This window comes from Cetorhinus maximus, chromosome 18, assembly GCF_964194155.1.
Source record: "Cetorhinus maximus chromosome 18, sCetMax3.hap1.1, whole genome shotgun sequence".
NCBI classification, from domain to species: domain Eukaryota; kingdom Metazoa; phylum Chordata; class Chondrichthyes; order Lamniformes; family Cetorhinidae; genus Cetorhinus; species Cetorhinus maximus.
The window spans coordinates 81,801,490-81,816,317 of NC_135896.1; the positions used below are offsets into that span (position 1 = coordinate 81,801,490).

Consider the following 14,828-nt stretch of genomic DNA (forward strand, 5'->3'; position numbering starts at 1 on the left):
TACTTCCCTTTCAGGCAGTGAGTTCCTGATCCCCACAACCCTCTGGATGAAAACGTTTTCCTCATCTCCCCTCTAATCTTTCTATCATTCACTTTAAATCAATGTCCCCTAGTCACTGACCTCTCTGCTAGAGTAAATAGGTTCTTCACATCCATTCTATCCAGGACTCTTACGTTTTGCACATCTCAATCAAATCTCCCCTCAGCCTCCTCTGTTCCAAGGAGAATAACCCCAGCCTATCCAATCTTTCCTTATAGCTGCAATTTTCCAGTCCTGGAACATTCTCGTAAATCTCCTCTGTACCCTCTCTCGTGCAATTACATCCTCTCTGTAATGAGGTGACCAGAACTGTACAAAGTACTCAAGTTGTGGCCAAACTAATGTTTTATATCATTCCAGCATAACCTCCCTGGATTTATATTCTGTGCTACAGCTAATAAATGAAAGGATTCCATATGACTTCTTAACCACCTTATCAATCTGTCCTGCTACCTTCAGGCATCTGTGGACATTCACTCCTAGGTCCCTCACTTCCTCTACACCTCTCAGTATCCTCCCATTTACTGTGTAATCCTCTGCCGTGTTTGACCTCCCCAAATGCATCACCTTACACTTCTCTGGGTTAAATTCCATTTGCCACTTTTCTGCCCATCTGACCTGTCCATTATTGTAGATATAATAGATATAACCATTATTGTAGATATAAACCATCCCTCAACTCACAATTAAGGGTATTATATCCTGGTGTTTTACAGTAATTAACACGCCTAACTGCAAACAAGTATTCAGATTAAAATATTTCTGATTATTCCACAGCAAACAGCATTAAACATGATGATAACTAAGTGATTTGGTCCAGTCAATAAGTGTACTGAAACCTACAGATTTGGAAGGACCCACATTTGATTTCCAATCTGTGCTGATTCACTCAAAGTAAAGCCTGTAGTATTCCAATAGCTCTAGGCTTACCCTAGACTTGGGAGCAGTAAATCAATCAGCCAGGGTCTGCTCCTAACCCCCTCTGCACCCAGGCCCCTTGCTGAAAAGTCTCTGTGTGCATGGACATAAAGTTAAGACCAGTTTGGCAGAAGTGATACACCCCATGATCCATTAGTCTATAATGCTCGGCTGTGTTCACACTGTGTGGTCACTTATTTAACATACCATAGGGCAGAATTTCCCGGTCGGCGTGCGGGGGCGGGACCTGCACACCGACACGTAAAATGACGCAGGGTGGCGTCGGGCGTGCTTCCTGACGTCACCACGCGTCATTTAGATTTTCCGTTCAGCGGGCGCAAGCCGCCGAACTGTCAAAGGCCCATTGAGGCCTGTGAATTACCTAATTGAGGTGGTTGTCAGGGCTGCCCATCCAACACGGGCAGGCGAAGAGCCCAGGCGGCCTTCCAAAAAAGCATGAAATCTCATCCACCGGCAGGGAGGGATTTAAAATGTTCGGAAAATTTTTAAATAAAAGTAATGGACATGTCCCAGCTCATCTGACAGTGTCACATGAGGGGACATGTCAGGAAAATTTTTTCATACCTTTAATAAATTTTTATAAGTTCAACCGATCTCCCTGAGGCAGCACTTTGCCTCAGCGAGATGTGTGAGCTCTTCAGCGCACATGCGTGAAAGAGACCAGCTCAGGAATTCCATCCCCCCCTCAACCCCCCCTGCCCGCACGGGGAGTGCATAGCGCTTCCGGGCAGACGTCACGCTGGGTGGGCCTTAATTGGCCCGCCCATGTAAAATGGCAGCGCGCCCTCCCCGATCGGGAATCCGCCCGCTCCCTCACAGCCCCCCTGATGGGGGCAAAATGCTGCCCATAGTGTTACATGGAACTGCAACCTAACATTTCCTTCAGAAGAGGAGGGAGGAATATTCGAGTTCAAAAGCAAGGAGTTATACTAAACATTAATTAATCAATGGTTAGGCCGCAACTGCGGCATTGTGCCTAATCTGGGCATCATGTTTTAGGAAGGATGGCAGGGCCTTGGAAAGAGTGCAGAGGAGATTTATTAGAATGGGAGCAAGGCTGAGAGACTTCAGTTAAGTGGGATGACTGGATAAACTGGTTCCACCAGCAGGAGGGTTAGTAACCAGAGAACACAGATTTAAAATAATTGGCACAAGAGCCAGAGGGAGATGAGGAGAATTAGTTGTATGCAGCGAGTTGCTGTCATCTGGACTGCACTGCCTGAAAGCTTAGGGGAAATAAGATTCAATAAGTAACTTTAGAAAAAGAATATAAATACAAAAGCAAAATATCGCAGATGCTAGAAGTCTGAAATAAAGACAGAAAATGTTGGAAATACTCAGCAGGTCAGGGAGCATGTGCCAGGAGAAACAAAGTTAACATTTCCAGTCAATGACTCATCAGATTTGTTCTGATGAAAGGTTATCACCCTGAAACGTTCACTCTGCTTCTCTCCACTGATGCTGCTTGACCTGCTGAGTATTTCATGCAGTTCTTGTTGTTTTTGAAGAGGAATAATTTGCAGGGCTTTTGGGAAAGATAGGGAAGTTCAACTATTTGGATATCTCTTCCAAAGAGCCAGTACATGCACAATGAGCCGAATGGCCACCTTCTGTGCTCTACGATGAGTGGGGAGGGGGTAAGAAACTGAACATTAACTCCCTGGCGACAAGTCCAAACCGGTCAATGTGAGCAACTTAAATCCTCAGAAGCCGTAGTGTGATTTACATATTAGTTTGCAGGTTCATCCAATCCTGCGAGAGAAGCCTCATTCACCTTGTCCCTGGGCTAACAGAAGCACAGGTGCACTCCATGGGCCCCGGCCACCTGCAGTCAGCGCACAGACCCGAAATGAATGCTTCTCAGAGGGATCGAAGGGGTGTAGGACAGCCTGGGTTCCCGTATCCACTGTGATCTCCTGCAAAGTAACACAAAGTCTCTCATTATTCTGTGATGCAATCACACCCTTTGTAAACAGACCATAAAAGGTTCATGAGCAACCATGACACATCAAAGCTAAAATGAAGCTCCATGTGGAACACAATGTCCTGCTACAGTGTTTAATCATATGTGGACTTCATCTCATCACAATACCTAACAGACTGCCCAGCTCAAAGCATTTCAGTCTCCTTGGAGACTATATTGGTACTATTCACAAAGCCCTGCGGCCTTTCCAGTTCTCAAAAGCTCTCTTATTCCTGTTGTATACTGAAATTAATTTAGCCTCGCATTGTGTCCTCCTGCCACAGGCCTACCGGTTAATCAATGATCAGTGTTAGCGATAGAAACGCCAAATACACAGCATTTCTGTCCAGCATGTGTGAGAGGGAAGTGGGGCTGTTACTTTACTGCCTGCCTGCAGGTTTCAAATGTAGGTAGTTTGTAATTTTAATCTCGACTATTATTGGCCCCAAATAATGGAGATTGCAGATCGGAGCATGGGCATAAACAGTAGGGTGGATTAAAATGGAGATTGGTGCTGGAAGGATGAGTGTTTAACACGGAGATTAGTAAAGGGAGGATGGTGTTAAATATGGACTGGGTCAGAATGGAGATTAGTAATGGACATGCATCAAATGTGGACTCGACTGGAAATGGTACAGGGTACTGCTGCACTGGAGTGCAACCTTAAATGGAGTGCTGGAGTTTGGTGAGTTGAGGAAATCTTAAATCTCTTTCTAAAGTCTGATATTGTTTGTATTTATCATTTAATGGAAAGTACTGTTTAAATTCTAAATCTCATCCAGGGGCCCAAGCAGGTAGATAGAACCTCAAAGATGATAATCTGTGGATTATTACCTGAGCCACATGCAAATTGGTGTAGGGCAAATAAGATTAGAGAAGTGAATGCCTGGCTCAAGGACTGGTGTGGGAGAAATGGGTTCTGGTTCATGGGGCTGCAGCACCAGTACTGGGGAAAGTGGGGCTGTACCTTAGGGACAGCCTACACCTGAACCATGCTGGGGCTGGTGTTCTAGCGAGTTGCATAACTAGGGAAGTTTTAAACTAAATAGTGGGGGCAAAGGATCAAAACTGGGAAGATGTGGTAAAATAAAGAGTGGAGACAAGGGGTGGGATTTTCCAGCCCCACCCACCGCTGGGATTGTCCCGATCCCACCATGCCACGGCACGACTGGAAAATCTCAGCCAAGGGAAGAGAGAAAGGTACTAATATAGAAAAAGATAAACAGACCGTGACACGAAGGGACAGTGAGGACAAATCAATAAATAAGGCTAGATGTTGCAAAAATAATAAAAGGACAAAACTAAAGGCTCTGATTCTGCAGGCACATAGCATTTGAAACAAACACAGATGAAGTTATAGCACGAATAGAAATAACTAAGTACGATCATTTAGCTATTATAGAGGCAAGGCTACAGGATGAATAGAATGGAACCTGAATATTGAAGGTACATGACGTTTAGAAAGGACAGGAAACTGGGTAAAGGTGGAAGGATGGCTCTGTTAATTAATGATGGTATTAGCACATTAGAGAGGGATGACCAAAGTTCAGGACACCAGGGACAGAATTTTACTCTCGTTGGGCGGGTGTGCGTCCAACCCGAGCGAGTGTAAAATGACGGGCGAGCGTCCCGATGTCATCACGCACTCGCGCGATATTTCGGTTGGTGAGCGGGCGTGCACACGCGGGAGTGGACAGCACATCCGCTGACAATTAAGCAGCTTATTAAGGTCCTTAAACAATTAATTCACTCGAATTTTTCACTGCCCGCCCAACCGTTCGGTTGGCGAAAAGGCCAAGCAGCCGTTGCATTTTTGGCAAAACCCCATCCACGGGCAGGACGAGGTTTCGACCAGTGATTTTAAAAAAGTAAAAACTTTTAACACTCGTATTTAACATGTCCCTGCTCATGTGACAGAGTCGCATGAGGGGACATGTTTTAATTATTTTTAATATCTTTATTTTTATTGCTAAAAATCTTCACCTTCTTGAGGCAGCTCTGTGCCTCAGAGAGCTTTTACTGCGCGCACCCCCGTGCATGTACACACTTCCACGCTCCACCCACCCCCGCCCCAGCAGCGCAGCAGCGCGTGTTTCGTGCTGGCTGGCTGTTAACTGGCCAGCCAGCGTGAAATCTATGTCGGTGCCCAATCGCGGGTGGCAGTCACTTTGCGACAGCGGGCTGCCCCTACCCGACGAGGGCAAAATTCTGCCCCAGGGTGTAGAAGTGGTTTGGGTTGAGATGAGAAATGATAAAAGCAAGAAGTCACTTGTGAGAATGGTGTACAGGTCCCCTAATTGTAATTATACGGTAGGACAGAGTACAAAGGAAGAGATAATGGGAGCTTGTCAGAACGGTACGGTGATAATCATGGGAGATTTTAATCCACATATAGTCTGGAAAAATCAGATGGGTAAAGGTAGCCTAGATGAGGAGGTCATAGAATATTTTTGGCATAGTTTCTTAGAACAGCACATTCTGCAGACAACCAGAGAGTAGGCTATACCAGACCTGGTATTGTGCAACGAGATAGGATTAGTTAATAACCTCATAGTGAAGGCACCCTAGGTAGCAGCGATCATAATGGGGAGAACTTTCTCCATGTCGGGTGGGGCGTGCAGGAGTGTGAGCGGACGGTCACAGACCCGATCGCCGCCAGCGATCAGAACCGCACCACCATTTTACGCGGACGGGCCAATTTAGGTCTGCCCAACGTGTTTGCCGACTCCCAGGGACGGCGGGAGTGGGCGGGCAGAGGCGGATCGGCAATCACTGCCAGGTTGAATGGCGACCCGGCGGCCTGTTTAAAGGCCAAGCTGCAGCCACTCCAAGGCTGCTGTACATGGCCAGAGGTCGGGGCCGTGCATGGAGGGCTAGCCATGCAGGAGGGTAGGGCGGGTAGTCACTGTACGCCCAGGTTTTCAGACGAGTGACTTGCTGCCCTCCCTGGGGAGGTGACAGCACGGCGGGAGGTGCTCATCCCTGAGGATGGGAGGAAGAGACCACCCCACTTGACCAAACGTGCATGGGAGGAGGTAACAGAGGTCGTGAGCTCCAACGTGGTGCGGTGCTCATGGACCCAGTGTCGCAAGCGCTTCAACAACCTGCTGCGCACAGGAAGGGTGAGTAGCATGTTGGCATCGTTCTGTTCACCCATCATGTAAGCTTCTCCCCTCCAGCGCCCCACCCATGTCTGAGTGGCCGTTTTGAGCAGGAGGCCCTCAACCTGGAGAGGCGCCACACGCCCAGATCCACCAGAGCCAGAAAGGCTGGGGTTCCACGGGCAGGTATGTGTGGCCAGCACCCACGTAGTCTCCCAGCATCCATGGCAGTGCTGATTGTTGAATGAGTGACATAACCAACATGGCTTGCCCATTGCATGTGGAATGATCCGGAGGACAGGCAGGTACATTGACATTGCCCGCAGGCTAACTGATCGAATATCCTTACTCTTCCTTTCAGCATCAGCGGCTCAGGGCCAGGACCCGGAGCAGCAGGGCCCCCTCTGACACCTGAGGGCCATGAAGTCTCAACATCACCAGCGTCGCCCCATCTCTGCCAGGCAGGCACCAGCACAGATATTAGCACCTTGGTGGGCATCATATCTTTGGCTAGTGTCCCGGATCACAGTGGTGAGAGCATTTCACAGTCGCTGGAGGAGCTGGCGGAGACAGAGAATGCCGATGGCGCCAGCAGTTGTAGAACTGCAGGGGCCCAGGCACATGCTCAGTCCGTCGCTGATGATGAGCCTCTGGAGTCGTCGGCAATGCAGCCAACTGATGAGATGCAGCCGGGTGTGCGGGACTATCTGGTGGAGATACATGAGGCTCTGCTTGGCTTAGTATCAGTGGTGGAGGAGTCTACGCAGACCGTAGCCGATGCATTGAGCCTCTTGGGTGAGCGCCAAGCTTCCTCCATGGAGAGAGTGGTGACTCTCATGGAGAGGCAGCTCCAGGGACAGGATCAGGGGTTCCTGGAGTGCGCTCAGACCTGCAATCCCTCACAGGGGCATTGACATCATGTAGTCAGTGCCCGTGTGGGTGGTGGTTTGGGCACCAAGTATCCCACCTCGGTGCCCATCTAACTACAGTGAGCAGGGAGTGCCAAACGGACCTCACGTTGGCAGAGCAGCTGTCGTCTCTGCTGGTGCCTCTCAGGGCGATCTGGGTGAGGGCGGCAGCTCCTCCGCCCCTCTGCCAGTGACCACGGCACCCAATGAGGCTGCGATGACTGGGGAGATGACAGCTGTGGAGCTGGCAGCTCCTTCCCAGGCGGGGCCAGCACAGGCTCAATGGGCCAGAGGACGTCCGCCAAGATCACCAAAGCCACCAGGACATCAGAGAGAGCAGGCTGTCTCAGATGCTAGTGCCAGCGAGGGGGCAACACAAAGATGTAGCACCCGCAAGTGTAAAATGAAGGCAGCTAAGACACACCCCAGGTTCATCACTGGTGGTTTTTTTGTTGGCCCCCCTATGAGTTCCTTCTGATTGTGTGTGAAGTGCAACACCATTTTATTTCTGTTATGTCAAGAGACTTTTGTTACAGCATTAAATTTATGTCATCTAAATGGCTGGGGGTGCCTCTTTTCTTGGGCTGGTGCATGGATTCCTGAGATTTGATGAGTAATTTGGGTGTCATTGACATTTATTGACTGGGCCCAAAGGTGGCTCCTCTGCAGGCTGAATGTGCACTCCTGGCCTCCTCCCCCTTCTAGCCATCCGTTCCTCCTCAGATGAGGTGCCTCCAGTGGAGAGATCACCTCCCATTCCCCTGCTCAGGGAGGCTTCCTGAAACCTACAGGCCCCAAAACAAATCCTCACTGAAAAGTGCTGACCTGAAGGTTATGAGTCCAGTCCAAGCAGCTGATATGCGTTTGCAACTTTTCCACCTCACACAGGCAAGTTTCACTAACTTCTGAGCAGTATCTTTTAAATGTCTGGATTCATGAATCCACTGAGTCCTCTTCTCCCGCCTGTGGATGAGCTTCAGGCAAATTTCTGATACCCTTCTGCCCGTTGCAACTGTGCGACGAGCCGAAGATTGCACGGGCACCTTAAAATCCAGGTCAATTGGAGCCTCAAGGGCCTTAAGTGGCCCATTAATTAATGGCGGCTGTGCAACGAACATCGTCGTGCGCCCGCCCACCGAAATATCACGATGGCACACGGTGACGTCGGGACGCAAGCCTGACATTACCGCACATCATTTTACACATCGGCGTGCGGGTCCCGCCGCCCCCCTCGCTCGTTGACAGAAAAATTCTGCCCAATACGATTGAATTTTACATTCAGTTTGAGGGAGAGAAGAGTGGGTCCAAGACTAATATTTTAAACTTAAAAAAGGGCAATAATAAGGGCATGAAAGCAGAGCTAAATGAGGTTGAGGGATAGGTCAATAGAGATGCAGTGGCAGACATTTAAAGGGATATTTCAGAATACAGAGAATATATACATTCCAATGAGAAAGAAAAGTTCCAAGGGGAGGACCCCCCATCTGTGGTTAGCTGAAAAAGTTAAACACGATATCAAACTTAAAGGAAAAGCATATAATTGTGCAAAGATGGCTGGCAGATCAGAAGATTGCACAGAGTTTAAGGAACAGCAAAGAATGGCAAAAAGATTAATAAGGAGGGAAAAATTAGAGTACGAGAGAAAGATAGATAGAAATATAAAAACTTTTAGTAAGAGTTTCTATAGATACTTGAATAAGAAGAGTTAACAAAATGAGCATTGGTCCTATAGAAAGTGAGTCTGGGGAATTAATAATGGAAATTAAGGAGATGGCAGATGAATTGAGCGAGTATTTTGTATCAGTCTTCACCATGGAGGACGCAAGTAACATCCCAGAAATAACTGTAAATCAAGAGTTGGAAGGGAGGGAGGAACTCCGGTAAATTGCAATCACTAGGGAAGTGGCACTTCGCAAATTGTTGGAGCTGTAGGTTGACAAGGCCCCAGGTCCTGATGAACTTTATCCTAGGGTATAAAAGATGTGGCTAGTGAGATAGTTGATGCATTGGTTTTAATTTTTCCAAAATCCCCTAGATTCAGGGAAGGCTCCATGAGATTAGAAAATAGCAAATGTAACTCATTTATTCAAAAATGGAGACAGAATGCAGGAAGCTACAGGCCAGTTATCTTAACATCTGACATAGGGAAAATGTTAAGAGCTATTATTAAAGATGTTATGGCAGGGCACTTAGAAAAATTCAAGGCAAAACGACACAGTCAACATCGTTTTGTGAAAGGGAAATCATGTTTCACCAATTTATTGGACTTCTTTGAAGGATTCACATGTGCTGTGGATAAAGGGGAACTGGTGGATGTACTGTACTTAGATTTCCAGAAGGTATTTGATAAAGTGCCACATCAAAGGTTATTGTGGAAAATAAAAGCTCATGGTGTAGGGGGTAACATAATGGCATGGATAGAAGATTGGCTAGCTAACAGGGAACAGAGAGTAGGCATAAATGGATCTTTTTCTGGGTGTCAAGATGTAACGAGTGGTGTGCCACAGGGATCAGTGCTGGTGCCTCAACTTTTTACAATTTATATAAATGACTTGGATGAAAGGACCGAAGGAATGGTTGCTAAATTTGCTGATGACACAAAGATAGGTAGGAAAGCAAGTTATGAAGAGGACATAAAGAGGCTACAAAAGATCAAATGGCGTATGATGTGAGAAAATATGAAATTGTCTATTTTTGCAGGAAGAACAAAAAAGCTTAGTATCTAAATGGTAAGAGATTGCAGAGCTCTGAGATGCAGAGTGATCTGGAGGTCCTGGTTCATGAATCGCAGAAGGCTAGTACGCAGGTACAGCAAGTAATTAGAAAAGCTAACAGAATGTTATTGTTTATTGTGAGGGGAATTGAATACAAAAGTAAGGAGGTTATGCTTCAGTTGTATAGGACAATGGTGAGATCACATTTGGAGCACTGTGTACTGTATTGGTCTCTTTATTTAATGAAGCATGTAAATGCGTTAGAAGCAGTTCAGAGAAGGGGTACTTGGCTGATACCAGGAATGGGCAGGTTATCTTATGAGGAAAGGTTGGACAGGCTAGGCTTGTAGCCATTGGAGTTTAGAAGAGTAATTGAAACCTTTAGGATCCTGAGGAGGTCTTGACATAGTGGATGTGGAGAGGATGTTTCCTCTTGTGAGAGAATCTAGAACTAGGGGTCAATGTTTAAAAATAAGGGTTGCTCATTTAAGACAGATTTCAGGAGAATTTTTTTTCTTAGAGAGTAGTGAGTCTTTGGAATTCCCTTCCTCAAAAGACAGTGGGAGCAGAGTCTGAACAGTTTTAAGACAGAGGTAGATAGATTCTTGATAAACAAGGAGGTGAAAGATTATCAGGGGTAGGCAGGACGTTACAATCAGATTAGCCATGAATTGAATGGCGGAGTGGGCTCAAGGGACCAATTGGCCTACTCCTGCTCCAAATTCGTGTGTTTATATGTTCGTATGTTCGTACATACTAGTTCAAAATGGGACAATGTGGATAATCTCATGTTCAATCAAATACTCCAATGCTAGTTTTTGTATGGGTTAGGAGGAGCGTTACTCCAACTCAAAATCTGGCTGTCCCAGATTCAGAGCGCTGGTGAGACATAGCACAGACTGGACCACCTTTAAGTCCTTTCCATCCAGCGCTTCCAGGTCATGGTCAGTATTGAATAAAGGCAGAGTGAAGCAGTGTCTATACTATCTCCTCAGATCACTCCCGGTTCATTTGGAGTATAGATTGCAGGTCCTTTAATTTATCTAAACAGTGCAGCTCCACCCGCTCTCAGAAAAATGCTTCAATTAAATGAAGGAGAGGCTTTACTGACAAAATAACCACCCTAATTATCTCTCTGAGGAGACTAGCAATTTAATATTAATCAATGCCAACTTATGGACAATTTTACGTTGTCTACCCAATCATACATGTAACTAGATGGAAACTGTTTCAGAGTCAGTCACTACAGCCAGTACAGAAGGGATGTATTGGGCAGATCTAAAGAAAAAGTTCTTTATCCCATTGATTAGGATATAGAGAGTACAGTAGCGTATTTATAGGGTATGATAGCATAGTGGTTGTAGAGGTCTGGATGAATGATTCAGAGACATGAATTCAAATCCAACCACAGCAGCTGCGGAATTTTAATTTGATTAAATAAATATGGAAGAAACAAAACTAGTTTCAGTCATGGTGACCATCAGATTGTTGTGAGCATGCATCTGGTTCACTCATGTCCTTACCCAGTCTGGCCTACATGTGAATCGGGACCAACAGCAATGTGGTTGGTTCTTAACTGCCCTTTGAAATGGCCTAGAGAGCCACTCAGCTGAACTCAAGAAGTCGGTGCACCGGTTCTTCTCAAAGATGATTAGGGATGGGCAATAAATGCTGGTCTTGGTGGTGACGCATACATCCCATGAGTGAATAAAAAACAGGAGTGCCAGAATCCTTGGCATATTCCTGGTTCCAATGAGTTGGTTCATTTTTATGAGAGGCAGGGTTATGGAGAGAGGGAAGGGAGATCTTCCCATATATTATTGTCCAGTCTGTGCATGGAAGAGCTTCCTATTTTTTATTTGTCCATTGCTTAGGGCCTAGGCAACTGAAGGTGTGGCTGCCAAGGGTGAAGCGATTAAAATTGGGGATGCTCAAAAGGTTAGAATTAGAGGATCGCAGATATCTAGGAGGTTGTGGGGCTGGGGGAGATTGAAGAGATAGCAAGAGATGGGCAAGGCCATGTGGGGATTTAAAAACCAGGATGAGAATTTTAAAATTTGGTTCTTTGGCTGGGAAAGAAAAAGATTGGGCAATTGTTAAAAACACACACAAGACAATGGTGATATGTGGTATAATTGAGTTTATAGAGAAGAATAGGATTGGAAATAAAAGCAAAAAGCAAATGGGAGGATGGTGGAAAAGAAGGGTCAGTAGAGAGAAAGAAACAAAGCCATAAAGGAGACAGGGACAGTCTAAAAACAGAAAGGCAACAAGCCTTGGAAAACATCTGGGGTCTTCAAAAAAGTAGCAGTTGCAGGGGGCGAGGGGAAACCCAAATATGTTCCTGGAGATTACTGCTGCTGGGCTCAGACTTTCTGAGGCAATGGAATTGGAAGACAAGATGGGAGGAACATGTCACAATGACAGTAAAACTTGGCTCCACAGTGTCACCTATGGTGAGAAGCAAGTATTAGTTATTGAGTTTTCCAGGCATTGTCCAGGAATGTGACATAGGAAGACAATAGGAAATGTACACAGTCACAATACTTTTCATTTATCATAATGGAGGACGTTTTATAACCACCTTCTTTTCCTCCTGCCTGCTCCACTCCACGATGTATCCGAGTAGAATGCCATGTACATCCCAAGCTGCCACATCATACCACCATATCACCAATGATGATCCATTGTAGAAGTAACTCACATTCCTTGGTGGTGCACTTGGAGCTATGATAAAACAGGCCATGTGTCAATGGACATACCACCTTCATAACTATAAGATGCAATTTCAAAAAGTCTTTGTAACAGCATATAGCATCTGCCTTTAGGCAGTTAGTTTAATATCTGGTGCCAAGCTGTAATACTTCTCTGTTTCCACACTATTTTCTCTGCTGTGATTGGACGCCAGATCCTAAGAATTGACACCCCATGAACCCACTGACCTCAATACCAGGACCGACACACATCGCTACCCACCTCTCCCATACAGGCAGTGGCATACACCAGTCATACTAATGTGCTGCAATACCCAGGTATTGACCCAAGTGCATGGTTGGTATCTATGGCCATGGTCCCAGAACCATGATGCAGACACAAAGGCCTGTCTGGTACCACAACATACAAGTAGCACAATTCTGAAGCTATAGATCTGATACTGGCACTGATACAGCTATACTGACATACCCCAACACTTGACACCTGGCCATCACTTTTGTATGCATAGAAATCACCAAAATATTCCACTTTATTGGATTTCCACAAGGTTTTTCTCTATTTCCTTTCTATTAACTCCTATCCTCATGGAGTTAACCTTTACGGTGCTGAGACTATGTAGTTAGGATATAGACTATGTGCCTTCCATTGCTCTAGAACCAGGGGTCGCCCATTTAAAACAGAGATGAGGCAAAATTTTTTCATTCAGAGGGTTGTGAGTCTTTGGAACTCTCTTCCTGAAAAGGTGGTGGAAGCAGAGCCTTTGAATATTTTTAAGGCAGAGGTGGATAGATTCTTGGTAAGCAAGGGGGTGAAAGGTTATCGGGGGTAAGGTAGGGTGCAGATTTGAGGTTACTACCAGATCAGCCATGATCTTATTAAATGGCGGAGCAGGCAAGGGGTTGAATGGCCTACTCCTGCTCCTTGTTCATATGTTCATATGTACATATGTTCATATGCTCTGGAGCATACTGGGAACATAGCACCATACAATTCAGCATGTCTGGCTATTCCACGTTGGCATTCTGTCCACATGGATTTCCTTCTCCATCCATTCCTGCGGTCAAGACTCTGCCAACATGGATTCTATTCATCATCAATTCCCAGATATGGGATACACACTCCATTGATTCAACCCATAGTCCATTCCTAATTTCAGAATGGAAATTCCACAGTTTCCAGACCTGCCCATTGCCATAGACAGCATGTGGACACCATGACATTCATCACCACAACTTTTCCCAGGATGTAGGTCTATAGTTTCCAGTTCTCCTGATAATTTCCATACTTAGAATCATAGAAGCAGAGAATAGCACACAACAGAAGAAGGCTATTCAGCCCATCGAGTCTGTGCTGGCTCTTTCAAAGGGAAACCGATCTCAGCATTGTCCCAGTTTCCTGCAACGTTTTTCTCCTTGAAATATTTATCCAATTCCTTTTTGAAGGCTACAGTTCATTTCTATCCTCCACCAGATCAGGCAGCGCATTCCAAATCCAAACCATTCGTTATGTTAAAAAAGTTTACCTCACGTCCCCTGGTTCTTTTGCCAATCACCTTAAGTCTGTACCTTCTGTTTATAACCACTGGAAACAGGATCCCTTTATTTACTACATCAAAACCCGTTCATGATTTTGAATTCCTCTATCAAATCTCCACTTAGGATGTAGTCTTCATGGCAAATCTTTGCAATCTAAGCAGTATTTTTTATTCTTTCATGGGAGTACCAGAATTTGTTGCCCATCCCTAATTGCCCTTGAACTGAGTGAGACCAGTTTTCTAGACCAATGTACTCTGGGTGGGGGGCTCCAATGTCCATCACCAAGAATGGCTCGGTAGCACCACAAATGACCAAGTCCGAAAGGACACAGCTGCTAGACCGGGTCTTCGGCAGGTGGTGAGGGAACCAACAAGATGGAAAAACCTACTTGACCTTGCCGTCACCAATCTACCTGTCGCAGATGCATCTGTCCATGACAGTATTGGTAGGAGTGACCACTGCACAGTCCTTGTGGAGACAAAGTCCCATCTTCACATTGAGGATACACTCCATCATGTTGTGTAGCACTACCACCGTGCTAAATGGGATAGATTTCAAACAGATCTAGCTACTAAAGACTGGGCATCCATGAGGCGCTGTGGACATCAGCAGCAGCAGAATTGTATTTGAACACAATCTGTAACCTCATGGCTCGGCATATCCCCCACTCTACCATTACCATCAAGTAGTGGGTCAACCTGGTTCAATGGAGAGTGCAGGGGGGCATGCCAGGAGCAGCACCAGGCATACCTAAAAATGAGGTGTCAACCTGGTGAAACTACAACACAGGACACTTGCATTTTAAACAATGGAAGCAGCATGCGATAGACAGAGCTAAGTGATCCCACAGTCAACAGATCAGATCTAAGCTCTGCAGTCCTGCCACACCCAGTTGTGAATGGTGGTGGACAATT

General features: G+C 45.9%; 1 protein-coding gene across 2 annotated transcripts in view; it reads right to left on the reverse strand.

Annotated features, from left to right (window-relative positions):
- Nucleotides 1-14,828, reverse strand: part of tyro3 (TYRO3 protein tyrosine kinase) — a 98,982-nt gene that overhangs the window by 33,544 nt on the left and 50,610 nt on the right. Inside the window, exons 8-9 of one of the 2 annotated variants that reach the window (XM_078563063.1) lie at nt 12,249-12,391; nt 2,753-2,894 (exon numbers count right to left, since the gene is read on the reverse strand). In XM_078563063.1, coding sequence (XP_078419189.1) covers nt 2,753-2,894; nt 12,249-12,391 — 285 coding nt within the window. Of the gene's footprint in view, nt 1-2,752; nt 2,895-12,245; nt 12,392-14,828 lie in introns of both variants that reach the window. The other variant, XM_078563062.1, reaches the window with a different exon arrangement.